Source organism: Frieseomelitta varia, unplaced genomic scaffold (genome assembly GCF_011392965.1).
Source record: "Frieseomelitta varia isolate USP_RPSP 00005682 unplaced genomic scaffold, Fvar_1.2 scaffold_32, whole genome shotgun sequence".
Taxonomy (NCBI): domain Eukaryota; kingdom Metazoa; phylum Arthropoda; class Insecta; order Hymenoptera; family Apidae; genus Frieseomelitta; species Frieseomelitta varia.
Genome location: NW_025110057.1, coordinates 194743 through 209799, shown reverse-complemented (window position 1 = coordinate 209799; position 15057 = coordinate 194743). Strand labels below are relative to the sequence as shown.

General features: G+C 40.8%; 1 protein-coding gene across 1 annotated transcript in view; it reads left to right on the top strand.

Annotated features, from left to right (window-relative positions):
* The window catches only part of LOC122530001, a 77974-nt gene that overhangs the window by 17519 nt on the left and 45398 nt on the right, over positions 1-15057 (top strand). The window contains exons 5-8 of the mRNA XM_043656598.1: positions 7957-8062; positions 8617-8769; positions 12700-12843; positions 14625-14830. Of these exons, the coding sequence (XP_043512533.1) occupies positions 7957-8062; positions 8617-8769; positions 12700-12843; positions 14625-14830 (609 nt within the window). The remainder of the gene's footprint in view (positions 1-7956; positions 8063-8616; positions 8770-12699; positions 12844-14624; positions 14831-15057) is intronic.

Genomic DNA, 15057 nt, shown 5'->3' with positions numbered 1-15057 from the left:
CCTGGGGTATATAAAGGAGAATGTCGGTCGGATTTGTAAATTAATGGCTCGAACGAACTGGAGGAAATTCCGAAAGGCCTTCGATGCGTGTGAAAATTATGTTCTAATTCGAATAATATATTAACATTAACATATATTGATAATATATTTTATTATATTTATTTACATATATTATATATATTATATAATTATATTATTATATATATATATTATATATTTTATTATATTTATTAATAATATATTAAACATTATAATTCAAATAATGATTAGAATAAATAGTAAAATAGTTAATATTGTGTCTGTATAAAGAGAAATCGAAAATATCAGTATCTTTTAAGCAGTTACGAAGAAAGGAAAATCTGGGATCCGTTACGTTGACGAATTTAGTTCGTTCTAGTGTTAAACATATAGAAACAAGCATACCATTCTTGATCTTCTTTCAAGATAACGTAACAATTACCCCGAGAGATCGTATATTTCTATTAAAAATTTGAAACGAATTGGACAATATTTATTGCGAAAGTGTTCGAACAATCGTGTTGCAAATCACGTTTGTCGAAAGTACGAAAACACTTTTTACTAGCGGCGCAACGAGACGAACAATCTCCAACTTCACCAATATTCACGGAGTGAATATTAGAATTGACAGGCTCGATTGATATTAATTGCGAGATATCGTTTGTACGTGGTTTACAGGCTATCAGGATGTCGTGTTCGAAACAGCGAATAGGCGACGTAGAAGGGACCTCGATACGGCGCGCGTCGCTAACCTAATTCGTCACGCGTCTGACGTATCTGTTCGCGAGCGCGAGCGCAAGGGCGGCAAGGCAATTTCCCAGGGACGAGTGTTATTAAAAGCGTCGAAGCTTTGGATTATCGTCGTTATTATCGTGCATATAGACGTGTGCAACGATCGTTGAAACGCGACTACTCTCAACCCACTTTCCCGTTAATTAAATGAAATGCCAAAGCAGGAAGGAGGAAGACGCGCGTCTACAAACGAACGAACATTGAATCCCGAACGTTGAAACGCGAAACACACCGGGACGGATAATTATCTACGTTTCGAACGACGAAACTCCCGGTTGACACGACCTACGCGTTTTCCGAATGTTACTGGCTCGATGACCGACGAGATTCGTTCGTTCGTTCGTTCGTTCGTTTCGACTGACCGAACAACGTACGGAAGACATACGTCCGGTAATTGCTGACAACCGACCTCGTTTTGTTGGTCCGCAAACGAAAATGAAAACGGAAGAACACGGCGCGCAAATACACATTCTGGTTTTCGAGTTGCTTTACCATTGTCGGATATCGAGTCATCGCGACGCGAACCACACGTGTGTACGTATCGACGCGATCTTCCGCAAACATCAGCTCATCGCGAACAGTGATGGTCATCACTGCACTGTGGATTTTTATGCTTTCGTACGAAGCTTAACTCTTGCCTACAGTAATTTATTCATTTCTGAATGAATTTTCTATTTGACATTTTTGTAGTGCACATTTTCTCCTCAAATCTTGCCAAACTACGTCAACTTGGCTCGGTATTGTCAATTTTACTCCGAGGGTGTACAGAATAATAAACACGTATAACATACAAAAGTATATAATAAAAAATAATAATATAATATATAATATATGAATAAATAATATAATATACTATGAAGGGCTGAAAAGTGTTTATGATGATGCGAGGATAATGTAGGAAGTGGTAATGTGGGTAAGGTGAGGAAAGGTTGTGCGTTTCGTCTCAGAGTCGCTGCTTAGACTCATCAGTGAGGCTGATGGCAGCGACCCCTTACCCCAGACGTTTGTTTTTTTTTTCTAACTACTCGCTAGGCTGGACGGCACCCATCCTAGCGGTTCCGTCCTCTGTTTGCTTAACATCGAATATCGTTAGACTTCGACGCTAGGCGCACAGCCACTTGCGGCTTGTACAAGTCGGTGTTCGAAACTCGTACTCGAGGGACTCTAGGCCGCTACAATTAAAATATCAAAGAGTCAAACATACAAAAAAAAAAAAAGAAATATGGAATAATGAATACAGAAGTATATAAACTATCAAAGTCTCAAGATTGCGAAATTCTAACGAAAGATCCAACAAAACATCGAACGGGCTCTTGATCCTTCGGCTCCCACCGTCACTGCGTATTTCACCGTGACGCTGAAATCGACGACGAACGATCGTCGAACAGACGCGGCCGTTTTTATCCGTGATGGCGACCGATTTGCCTAGCTCGCGGAGTTCTAACGGAGGCTCGTCGAGTTTGCAGGCTCGTGTGCAGCTGCGTCACCGTCCGAGAGAAAGGCTCGGTGGCTGCCTCCGGACGGATGTACCCTGACGGGAGGGTGGTTCGCGGCATCGATCTCTCCAGCAGCCAGACGGACACCGGTTCCAATTACCGCCGTTTCGAATTGGCTGTGTTTCTCTCCCGGCCGACTAGAGGAATCTGCACTGGCGATCGAGTCAGGACACCGCCCAGCCCGCGTACCCCCGAAACTTTCCGAGATTGATATTCCTTAGCACTCGACTTCCTCTTCTTCTTCTTCTTCTTTTTCTTCATCTTCTTCTTCTTCTTCTTCCTCTCGGTGAACCGTGTCCCGTGAGGGGCAACTGGTTGGCCGAGTCTTTCGTCGAGAAAATCTCGAACGAGATTTTTGTCGTGAACGCGGACGGGTAACGATGATTTTAATTGGACGATGGCTGCGTGACGCTTCGAGAGCGCCTCGAAAGCAATTAAGGGGGAAATTATGCGGAGGGCGCGGATCGGACGTTAATTGGACGTTTTCGGTCGATCGAGGAACACGATGGCGATTGGTGATTCAGCGATCGTCATTGCGGAATTATAGAATTCTTTTCATAATGGTGCGTTCAGACCGGACTCGGAGGGAGCGTCCGCGCGTGCTTCAGTTTGACAAAATTCCGGCCGCCGTGACGAGCGTTCGTCGATGCTGAGTAAATTGTTCGTCGAACGCTTGCTTGAAATTGTGCGAACATTCACCCGTTAATCCACGTGAAGATTATTTTTTTCTACGTCTCTCTGCGTTTTTTTCAACTCTTTTCAACCCTTTACGTATGACCCACGATTAAATCTTTCCTAAATTTCGTGATGAAACTTACTAGCGTGTAATTTATCACTTTCAAAGTAAAGAGATGATTGATGTACAACGTTCGTGCGATACATGCAAGTGCGCAAAGTGTGAAATAAAAATACAGTGCAAATACCCCTTGTACGTAAATTTTTCGAAGATTATATATCGTATGTTAAGGATGTTTGTTTCCCTATAAAAACTTTCTTAAACCATCTTGGTCAGTGTTAAATAAAAACACCATACAATTAAACGATTTGTATTAATATATCACTCGACGTGTAAAATAAATTTTTAAAAAAAGGCAATTACGCCAATATTTTTTTGACCCATTATAAATACGCGCACGGCAAACGAATCCGTACTTTAATCCGCGTAATTTTTAATCTGCTCGTGTATTTAAATATCCCGTCAACACACGCATTTGTAATCCATATACATGTTTATTAAAAACACGAATGTTTAATTTCTAAATACACGTTTCGTGGGTCGCGTGAACATGTATATTTTAATTCACGTTCAAAACCGTAATCTCTCATATTCGTTTGGAAAAAAGGAAAACCCTTCTGACATATGTGTATGAACGATGACTGTAAATCCAACGGACCGATATTGCTGCAAAAATAAACGTACAGAAACTAAAGGAGTAATTTCGTTCTTTCAAATTCGATAATTTGGAAAGGTATGTACGTGAGAGTGGTAGAAGAACGGAAACGACAGTTCTTTTCTCGTCGGACAACAGTCGATAGACCCTCGAAGACGGTGTAACCTCGGACGACATAAAACAGACGACTTTATTTAGGGAAGGACGATCGTCGTCATCGTTCGAAGAACACCGACGGTATCCACCACCCTCGTAACGCGAGCCATACGCTCCAAAACTGCGGGAATATCAATAGGGGGAATTCGCCGCGGTAGATGCGGAGCAAGGGAACGCCGTCCAGGCATCCCGAATGAATTTATACGGCGACCCTGGCTCGAGGACGGAATTTTCAATGCGGCCTGTACTCTTATTGCCACTGATATATTCGAGAAAACTTTTTATTCGGCGTCGTAAATTATCGCAATATCGCTCGCGGAGTTCAGCTTTGAATCAGACTTTCCTTCGGGGGCGCAAGAACCGAGAAATTGCGTTAAGGAATCGTTTCATCGATAACGATCGCGACATCTTCCAACGATATATTCTCTGGCACGATGCTCGATGATTTATTGGGGACGACTCGACTCGAGAGATAAGGTATTAATTTTTCTTCGTCGCTCGGACATCGAAAGTTCGTTCATGTCATGTTTTCGTTGTTTGTCTGTAGTCACTGACGAGCGAAGGATTTCTTTGGGAAGGATGATCGTTGTAATTTGTTCAGAGATGAGTAATTTGATGAAAATTATTTGGCGACGATTCGTATCGGCGATTGAAATTTTCACGAAATGACGAAGTCGATGTCACAAAACCGGATTTCGATTATCGACCTTGCCGTTTGCTGCAAAGCATTGGAAAACTTGAAGTAGAAAGTATTCCCATCGGTTTTCAAATGGAGACACATTATGCGAAACGAACCGTACGATTATTTGATTATTCGCAAACATTTGAAGCCGGGTCGCGCCATTTCTGTAATTGCTACAGTTTTCGAAAATTCGTCCGCGCTTCATTTCAGACGGCACGTTTTTATTTGGAAATCAATCGGAACTTTTCGCTTTAAATGTTCCGGTCCTTTGCAACCGATGGCGACCGGCAAACGAAATAAAATTTCAAAGCTGGTGAAACCACTCCGTCATTTTGTGAAATTTTAACTGAACTGGTGGGAAAAAGGAATGGAAACGATAAAGCTGAAAATTTTCACTGTACCGCGTCTGGGTGAAAAAAGAAAAAAGGAAAAAACATTGGAACTTTTCATTTGACGAAATTAAAAGTATCGTAGGATATAAAGAATTCGCGGAGCTTGGCCGAGCGAGAAAGGAACAGCGTAAACCCGTCTGTGAAACCCACTTAACCGCGAAACTCACAAACCGATTCAACAATTTTGTCTGCGTATTTAACATCGCCCTCTTCCTTTCCCCCTCCCCTCGATCTGGGTTTTGTTGTATCGAAGTTTATGCCCGAGCTTCAACGGTATGCAGATATCGATAGTAAAAGTGGGGCGAAGTTTTACGGGCCGACGACTCCTCGTGAAATTATTCGGCCGCTTAAAAGTTCCTCACGTTTTTGCTCGTCGCGACGATGAGCTTCCCTTTCGATTTCTTTCGAGGAAGTCGGCTGACTCGATAAATTGTTTATTAGTCACTTCTCGCCCGTTGCTGATCCTTTTCACATAGAATTGTAGAGAATTATTTCGTAAGTTTGTGGGAATCTTCCTTTCGTTCAAATGCAATATATTTCGAATTGATTCGTGCTCAAATTTCATGTAAAATGTGTTAACTTTGACAACCTGTAAATTCATCTTGGACGAAATTGACAGTCGAACTTGTAAACTAGGAAATTTTCTGCAACTCTAATCAATCACGCACTAAATCGATAATTACAAAAGTAAGTAATTTTCTGTCAAATGTCTGTAATGTATATGGAGTCTTGTAGAATTTTCTTACTATATTTCTGTTGTAAGAACAGATTTTCTGAGTTTTTCATGCAAATTCGTTCTTTTTTAAATTTCAAAAATGGAACTAGGACAGGAGTTTGTTTCACGTATCAAATGTCGTATTTTATGCACTTTCGTACCTTCAAATTTCCCAAAAGTTGATGAAAAACTACAGTCTACTCATTAGTGTGACGTTGACTGACGTTTTTATTGGACACGTACCGCTATTCACAGAGAAACTAATGAAACGAATAAAGTGATCTTTTAATTTCCTAAAATTCGGAAGATATTAGAAATCAGAGATTGTCGATGCAATAAACGTGTAAAAAGAATATTAAAAATAAAAAAAAAACAAAAAAAAAGTGAAGAAGATTCGAGAAAAAAAGAGAAAACGACGATGCACGAAAGGATCGACGCATACTAATACTCTTCTCGAGTAAACGTACACGTAGGTAACTATCTTAATCACGATTCGTAAAATGAAACGAAACAATTTCTCACGAACGCGCGACGATCGAGAGAAAGAAGCCGGGATAAAAATTCATTACGAAGAAACGAAGAGGCGACGAAGGATCTCATCCAAGTTTTTTAAACGATTAGAATGGCCCAAATCTCGACGGTTAGGGTGGCACCGTAACGAAGATTTAGAGGTTGGCGATTAAATGCTCGAGGCCTCGACGAAGGCAGAAACAGAAAGATGTTGGATCGTTCGTCTTAATAAAGTGCGTCGAAGGCACGCTGTTCGAAACGATTGACTTATGGCTAGCCATCCGAGCAGACTGCGCCTCCCCCTTTCCCCTCTTACGACCTATTTCCACTTGCTTTTTTCCCTCCCCGTGGTACGAACGAACAGGCCACTGTTCCGCCAATATTCAGAAGGGTTCCTCGAAGTCGGTAGGTCGTTAACCCTGCCGATCGAATCCATCAATCGAACGAGGGTGGCTGGCTAACGACGCCAAACATTCGTCATCGGGTGAATCCTTCTTCTTCGATCCTCGATCGTGCCTCGTTTCGTCCTCCTTTCGTCCTCCTTTATCCCGGCCCCCGAGTGGTTTCTCTTCCGATGGCCTCGGATAACGGCCGTGCCTTAAATATTTATCGCCGATTAAAGAGGCAAATTGAAATGGACTAATGAGAGTTTTCCTCCATCTCCGATTTCAATTTTCTTTGATCTTTGATCTTTAACCGTCGAATTTACTATCGTCCGTCGAGTCAGAGACAGTCCGCTAGAGAGAGCCGTTCTAAATTTCTCGATCACTATTTACGATACGAGAAATACTCGTCGATATCGTTTAATTTTCCCCAAATTTGGACTCCGTCGAATTCAATTGCTCCTGCTTTGTTATTGTTAGTAACGAGATTCCAAGCGAGATTGAAGAAATGAAACGTTGCACGATTGATTTATTGATGAGTAATAAATGCATCGAGTGCAAAATAAAAATATGGAATATTTTGTGATGCGAGGAAGAGGGATGGGCACGGAAGAATATTTGAAACGATCTACAGCACTTAACGGGAGAAATTAACGACGTGTTACACGCGAAAATTCCTTATTGCTCGGCGTTCTTTTTATTCATCGATCCTCACTTTATTAATAGCCGAGCCTTTTAAATTCCAGCTTCGACTCCGCAAAAATTAAGTGGCGCTGGCTACGTTATTTGCATAAATAAACAATTATTCTCGACGATTGTTTTTAACTGGCGAGTGTACCTGATAAATATTCAAGATTCGTCGCGAAGGCCCCTCTCTTTTTCTCTTTCGTTCGGTCAGGCGAACCTAACGGGTCACCTAATGATTTATCATTTGCCTCTTGTCCACGAGCCCCTCAGCAGAAATTCTTTTGCCTTGCGAGAGAGTGGGAAAAGAGTTTGTTGTACGCTTTAAATCACAAGCATCCGCTGCTTTAGAACGCCCAAGCAGATCCAGTCGAGTTTAACGCAACGTATGAACACAAGTTCGCCGCTCTGCTGAAGCTAGCTCTCTCTCTCTCTCTCTCTCTCTCTCTCTCTCTCTCTCTCTCTTTCTCTACTACTGAACACACATACACGTTACACCTTCTAGAAACTCCAAACTCTTGTCGCAAAGCTGTTCTCCCTTAAGAAGCAACGCGCGTCATGTACACATAAACCTCTGGAACCGCTAGTTAACCAGGCTGACATTTGTCCATGTTCCCAGCATCTTTAACTCGCAAATGTAATGGCTCGTGCACCGTCGCGAGAGCTTGTCGATCCACTTTGTCAATTCGACAGCGTTTTACTTGACTGCGCACATGTTTCGATGTGCTTTTCCCCAGAAACGTCCGTGGTGCTGCCATCAGCCTCGTCGGACCTGGACAAGATCCAGCAGCCGGTCAAGGTCGTGCTCTCCAGCACCTGTCACCACGCCTACAACGCATGCAAGTGAGTAGAAATTTTCGCTGTTAAATCTCACAATTTATACCGTGGCAACGCAGTGTTCAAAGAACTAAACTTATCAGAAACCTCGGCAAATGTAAATTTTTCTTGCCTCCTGAAAAGTCGACGTACTAAACAATTGCTACTGCGTCTACACTTTCCTTAAAGACTGTAACCTTTCTTATTTTTTATTCTTATTTTGTAGTGGTAGTACAATAAATAGCTGCAGTAAACTTCAAATTGAGGTTTTCGAAGCTTAAATATTAAAAAAGAAATGGTATACCTTTAGGAAGAAAAAAGAAAAAACTTCAAAAATAATCCTATCGACTATCTCGTAAATGTAAATTTCAAAGCTTTCTGGAAGCTTGTGACAGAAGTTGCAATTTCAAGATTCGATGCTACTTTCGCTAATCACTCGAATGAGCACTCGCGTTTCCTTAACAGGAAGAGAGTTTCAGTCTGTTCTTGCGCTCAAAGTGATCTATTCTATTCCTGGATCGGACCTAATCTCGAAAGTTTCCAAGAAGACATTGGCGCACGATCGTTTCTGTGAATTCCAGGAACGATCCGGAGTGCAGGGTGTTGCTGGAACCGGTGCTGAACCACTGCGAGTCGGCGAGCTGCGCGAAGAACGAGTGCATGGAAGCGTTGCAGAATTTCTACAAATCCGCGAACCACAAGCACTCGGTCGAGATCGCGTTCTGTCTGTGCAGGTGAGTCGTATTAAAGAATCAAAAGATCAGAGAACTCACCCAGGTCAGGGGGAAGTTTGTGGTTCGGTAGAGAAAATGGAAAATTCAACCGGTAGTTCGATCGGTCATTGAAATGTAACGAGATAAAAAATTTTATAAATCCGCGACACGTGTGATGAAAATCGTTTTCCGCTCGTAGCTGCCTCGACAGAGGCAATATTCCGTGGTGAATCGCTGTGTATCGGCGGATAAAAAATGAACGGAAAAAATAATAATAATTATTATTATAATAATAAAAGAAAATTGAATCTGGCCACTTGTCCGATCACAACGAAATTCCGTGACTCTGCAAACGCCAAATCGTGTCGTTAATTTGTTAAAGCATCTCTGTTCTTAACGCGTGGAATTAATACCTTTGCAACATCTGCGTCATAAATTGCGATGTTGGCTATTCAGTTGTTGGATTGCAATCGAGAAAAGATCGTTTTTATTAGTAAATGAAATCTCTGAAGCGCAATAATAATTTGATCTTTTAAAAAATAATATTTACCATTCGCTATCGTAAGCATACGAATAGTTAACATGATGCGACAATCGGCTGCGTTGCTGGAAAAAATGATTTTGTGTAGCAGATGACGCATGTATATGTCGTAATGTTTCCTCAATAAAAATTATAGTTTTGTCATTGACAAGAAGAAAAACATTGACTTCTAGATCTAGAGTCTAAAGAGAGGCGAAAAATAGAAAGAAAAATACATATAAATATGTGTTTATTCGTTCACTCGTTCTTTTGCCCCGATTCGCGAATTCATACCTATTAATTCCATCAGAATCTACATACTTGAAAATTGGCCGAGGAACAGGAGAAATCATATTAATACGCGCTTATTTTATTGCAATGCCAGTTCAACTGCTGTTAATTAATAAGAAAACAAATATCAGTTTCAATCGGGGAACGGCAGGTAAAACGGAATGAAAGAAATGGGACCGGTATCGCGTTCGGTTATGCATGATGGATCGCACCGTAGCGAACAGGAGTCTTCTATTCGAAACGATATCGAATTAATCGGAAACAATTAACCCGCGGGTATCACAGGCGGAAGATAAATTCGGCCGCTAATTAATTTCGTGCTTGATTAATGAAGGATCGAGTAACCGCAGTCAGCGAAGATATTTCATAATCGTGGCCACCGTGTGCTGATCGCGACGAGTCAACCGACGAGGATGCAACGATCCTCGCTCTCCCGTGTAGATCTTTAACCTTTTCTCCCGAAATTATCGGAACGATACGATAGCGTTCCAATAATTTTGTTCAGAATGTACTTCAATTTGTACTCGAATAATTTAGAATAGAAGTGGAAAATATGTTTATGTATGTATATTGAAGATCACGTCCGCCCGTTTCAACGAAGAAACAGGTGTGCCACCTCCAACATATTTCGCAAATCCAATTCCACGTAATATACAACAGTGAGTCAATTGACGCTACCACCTGCAATTACTCGCAAAAAAAAAAAATTTTTTTCAGTACAAAAGTTGCGCGATATTAAGGGAGTCGTGCAATATAATAATTAATTTCCACTTAGTTTTCTCTATCACGCGAAACGCTCGCTCGAAACGCTGTTCCATATAACAAATGAGTTTCGAGTAATTTCAGGTGGCAGAATTAACTGACCTGCATGTGCATAATCTACTCCGACATCGCTGAAACCTATAATCCCGCTATGAAAGAACCTCGGAAATATTCTAAATCTAATATTCCCGCGCAGTCGTCGGATATATTTTATAGCAGGAATTATCATAGCCTTTATCGCGTTCATTTTTGGCGAAAAGGATTAAACGGGACAATCTCGTTCTCCGTCGAGATCGAGATACAACGAAAACTCGAAACGATCGTTGGAAACCGTCCGCGCGAGACGAAGACGTAGCCAGGTCCCTCGGAACGCGACTCGCTCGGAATACGACTCAATTAAAGCCGCTCGTCTTTGTACGCTCGCCGTAATCCTGAGTAAACTCGCGGCAAAAGTGATAGGGTAGAGACAAAGGTGAGTCACGACGGGGAGAGGGGAGGACCAGCGCACAAAGAACCATCGCCGACCTGGAAATACTCCGGAGTTCTGCATCTCTAATCCCTTCGCGCGGCCAGCAACCGGCCGAGGCTTCTTTTCGATGGAAGCTCCTTTAACTTTTAAGTGGCTTTTGCCCGCGAAACAATGCAGAAACTTTCTATCCGTCTTCCACGTTCCCCACACCTTCGATCTCTCCTCCTCCTCCTCCTCTCCCACCCCCTTTTTTTCCCTTCCTTAACTTTCCCCGTACGCGCTCCGGTATTCATTGTCCTGGGCGACCGTTTCTTTGTCCCGCGCCAACCCGCAACTGGATATTGGTATCATCTGAGGAATTTATGAATATTAGACGACCCTCGTTGGACCGTGTCTTTGACAAATTGGAACTCCCGCACTTTTCTGTTTAAAACGCGACGATTAATTTAAGCAGCGTGAAGGCTGCTCCGTGGAATATTCGATGGATCGTTGAATGGGGACTCTCCTTTGATCAGACGGATTCATTTTTGGTCCCCTTAAATTTTTTTCTCCGTTTTTTCTTTTGGTCCCTGTCTTTTTCTTTTTGACTGGGTCTTGCATCGAGACAGCTCGCGAAAATATTCGAACACGCGTTGCAGCAGAATTTTTATACATACGAACATATTTCGAATGACCGATAAAGATACAGTAATTAAAATCTTTGCAGTCACAAACACGTATATATGTTAAACATCCTACAATTTCTACAAAAACATTTATCTGTTTCCGATTTGACTGACGTAACCAATGTTAATTAACGCCATTAACGAAATTTCGTAGTGTGTTTGTAAAAAGTTGAATGCGCATGAACTATATTTTATATATATATAACATATATTACATTATATTGTATTAGTATTATATTAGTAATATAATAATATAATATAAGCGTTTCAGACCAATTGAAGCGTGTGATACTTCCGTGTAACACGTGTTTTATGATAAATTATTATATAGTATATTATATAGTATTATATATTATATTACACGGTTAGTTATATATTAGTATTATATTATTATAATATATAGGATAATACTAATGTATAACTAACTATATTATACATATAAGTATTATATATTATATTATATTGTATTATATTAGTAATATAATAATATAATATAAGCGTTTCACGGCTCAGACCAATTGAAGCGTGTGATACTTCCGTGTAACACGTGTTTTATGATAAAGTATTATATAGTATATTATATAGTATTTTATATTATATTACACGGTTAGTTATATATTAGTATTATATTATTATAATATATAGGATAATACTAATATATAACTAACTATATTATACATATAAGTATTATATATTATATTATATTGTATTATATTAGTAATATAATAATATAATATAAGCGTTTCACGGCTCAGACCAATTGAAGCGTGTGATACTTCCGTGTAACACGTGTTTTATAATAAAATATTATATAGTATATTATATTATATTATACGAACGAATTTTCGCGAGCAACTTCTCATCGACAAGAGTGAAAATTTATGGTCGAAGTACTTAAGGGAGGGAGGACCTCGATCGTGGAAGGGAATGGAAAAGCCTCCGGGCTCGAATAAAATATTTGGCGGTCTCATTTAATGCTCGTTGAGCAACACCCACCTGGCGGTGAATTCCCTCCTTTAAAATTCGCTCGAGCACTCGAAAAGATGGACTGCAAGACGGTGCTCCGTCATGCGATAAATCGTCGCGTCTTCCCTTTGTTTTCGCAATCTGGCGCCACCCTGACGAATCGATCCCAGCTTTTAACGTCCATCGTAACTATCCACCGTTATACAATCAACGATCGATCTTCCCAATCGTGAATTCGCGTAGATCTGAATGAACGTGATGATTTTGTTTCTTTACAGAAAGACGGACGTTTCTTTACAGAAGAAAGACGACTGTATGATCGCGCAGGAGAAGATGCACCCTGCGTGCGCGCAACGAGGCGAGGGGGAAATACCGACCTGTCACAGCTTGGCGGAAACTTGCAAAGAGCACGAGGCATGCAGGTACGTTTCGAAATACGCGCGCTCCAATTAACAACGTTGATTTCTTCGACTCCTGTAAATATTTCAGAATAATTCGAATAAAATAGAACACCATCGACGGAAGGACGTTTTCTAATTTTAAACGTCGAGTAATCTTTACTGTGACGCAATGATAAATATTCCAGGCGAGCAAACTCGCGTGCTAGCGATTCATTATTGGAAAGATAATAACATTTAACGGATCTGAGGAAAATGAATCTCCCTATTCTCGAAGCGCTAATTCCCATAAATCTCTGTTAATCCCCAATTTATAATCAGATTATAATTAACAACTTAATACCTTATAATTATTACGATTAACAACTAAATACTACAAAATTGAAGTAAAAAAAGATTTAGGTTCCACGTGCATTGCTTCATCTCGAAATATTTCATTCGATCTAGTCTCTATCAAGGAAAATATAGAGTATAAAATGCCGTAAGTTTCTGCACTATGATGCAAGTTATTCAGGGCCTCGTGATGTCGTTTAAGAGTTCAAGGGATCGGGAGAAATTAATTGGCACGGTGGAGACAACAACGGTTTGTGTAAACCGGGTGACCTTTTGATTAAACGCTTCGTATCCTTTCTTTTTTTTTTTTTTTTTTTTTTTCTCGCCTGCGGCCGACCCCCGTAGTTGGATGGAGTGCTCGTCTCAATTTGAAAGTTAAATTGCGAGACAACGAGACGTTGCGTTGACTTGATCCAGCCCTGGTCGGCCGCGTAATGAAACACTTTGTTACTTCAGATAAAGACATCCGGCTCGCTAGTTGAAATTGCGAGAACGATCCGTGTCTAACAAGTGCAGACGATTCCGAAAGCTTGAAACGGAGATCAGCCGAAAGCGTTGGAATCTATTTATCGCCGGTCAATTAACCAGGGCCTAATTAAAATCCGACCGTTGATTAATTCGATGGAAAATTTCGGATTGAAAAGGAATCGAGCTTCTCGAAACGGGAACGATTCGATTCCGATCGATCAAAGCGGATGTTGGATCCACGCGACGATTGAATTACAGCGCACGTCTGTATACGGGCATTTTAATTGATTTATTATCGCGCGCCTCGCAGCTGTGAATTCGTTTTTAACAGATCGAATATTCTTTAATCGCGTGATGCATTATGCAGCAATTTTTGCAACGGGGATCCCTCGCGTGTACTGCCGAAAAAAAAAAAAGAAAAAAGAGACAGATGGCAATCGGACGAATAAATCGCGAAGATTATCCTTCGATTTCATCGTGCACGTTGCTCGAATCACGGTCGAATTGTTAGTTATATTTATTATTAATTCTGTATCTTGGAAAACGAACGTGCCAATTTTCTGAATAATTTCACCTATGCGTATTCATAACTATTATTTGGCTTCAACTACCGAGATACTTTTGGTGCTTTTTAATTTGTTAACTATTCAGGTAATAAAATTTCAATTATCGACACGATTTTAGTACGAATACGTATCAGATTTTTCACTTAACGAGTATCAATGTAACAAATTAACCGGAGAGGTCTCGGTGTAATAAATATAAAAAAAAAAAACACGGATTTGGTCGAAGCGAAGCAAATTGATAAGCCCGAAGACCTTATTGGAGCGTCGACACGTTTACAAACACCAGTCGTACGATTCTGATTTTAATTTTTCGAAGAAAGCGGCGTAGAGTGGGAAGAGTGGCGTCTCAGTCTTCGAGACGATCGCTTTGACGATCGGCTGTCGCTTTTCGAACCCTCTCGCCGCTGAATTTAATTACGTAATTTAATTGCTGCGTAGAGCGAGGCTGGAGTACTACGAGCAAAACTGCGCGGTGGACAGCGTGACGAAGAAGTGTGCTGGCCCGACGGCCGAGTGTAGGAAAGCGATGCTGGGAATCCTTGGTACCGAGCTGCGATCGAACTGCGCGTGCAAGGGCACGGAGCTCACGCAACTTTACGACTGCTTGGGCTGGCAGAGACTCCTCTGGGTGAATCCTTGCGTCGGTGAGTTAATCTTATCATCTTCTTTCTGTTTCTTTTTCTTTTCTTTTTTTTCTTTTCTTTTCGGTGAAGCAATTTCATCCTCCTAAAGAGAAGGTTCACCGAATTTTAAGAAACGTTACCACGTGAGAAAGAGACAGCTTCTTTCGTTTTATTATTCTACGAGACAAGATTTTACAAACTATCTCTCGAAAAACAAAACTTTTATCTTTGTATAACATGGTATTATA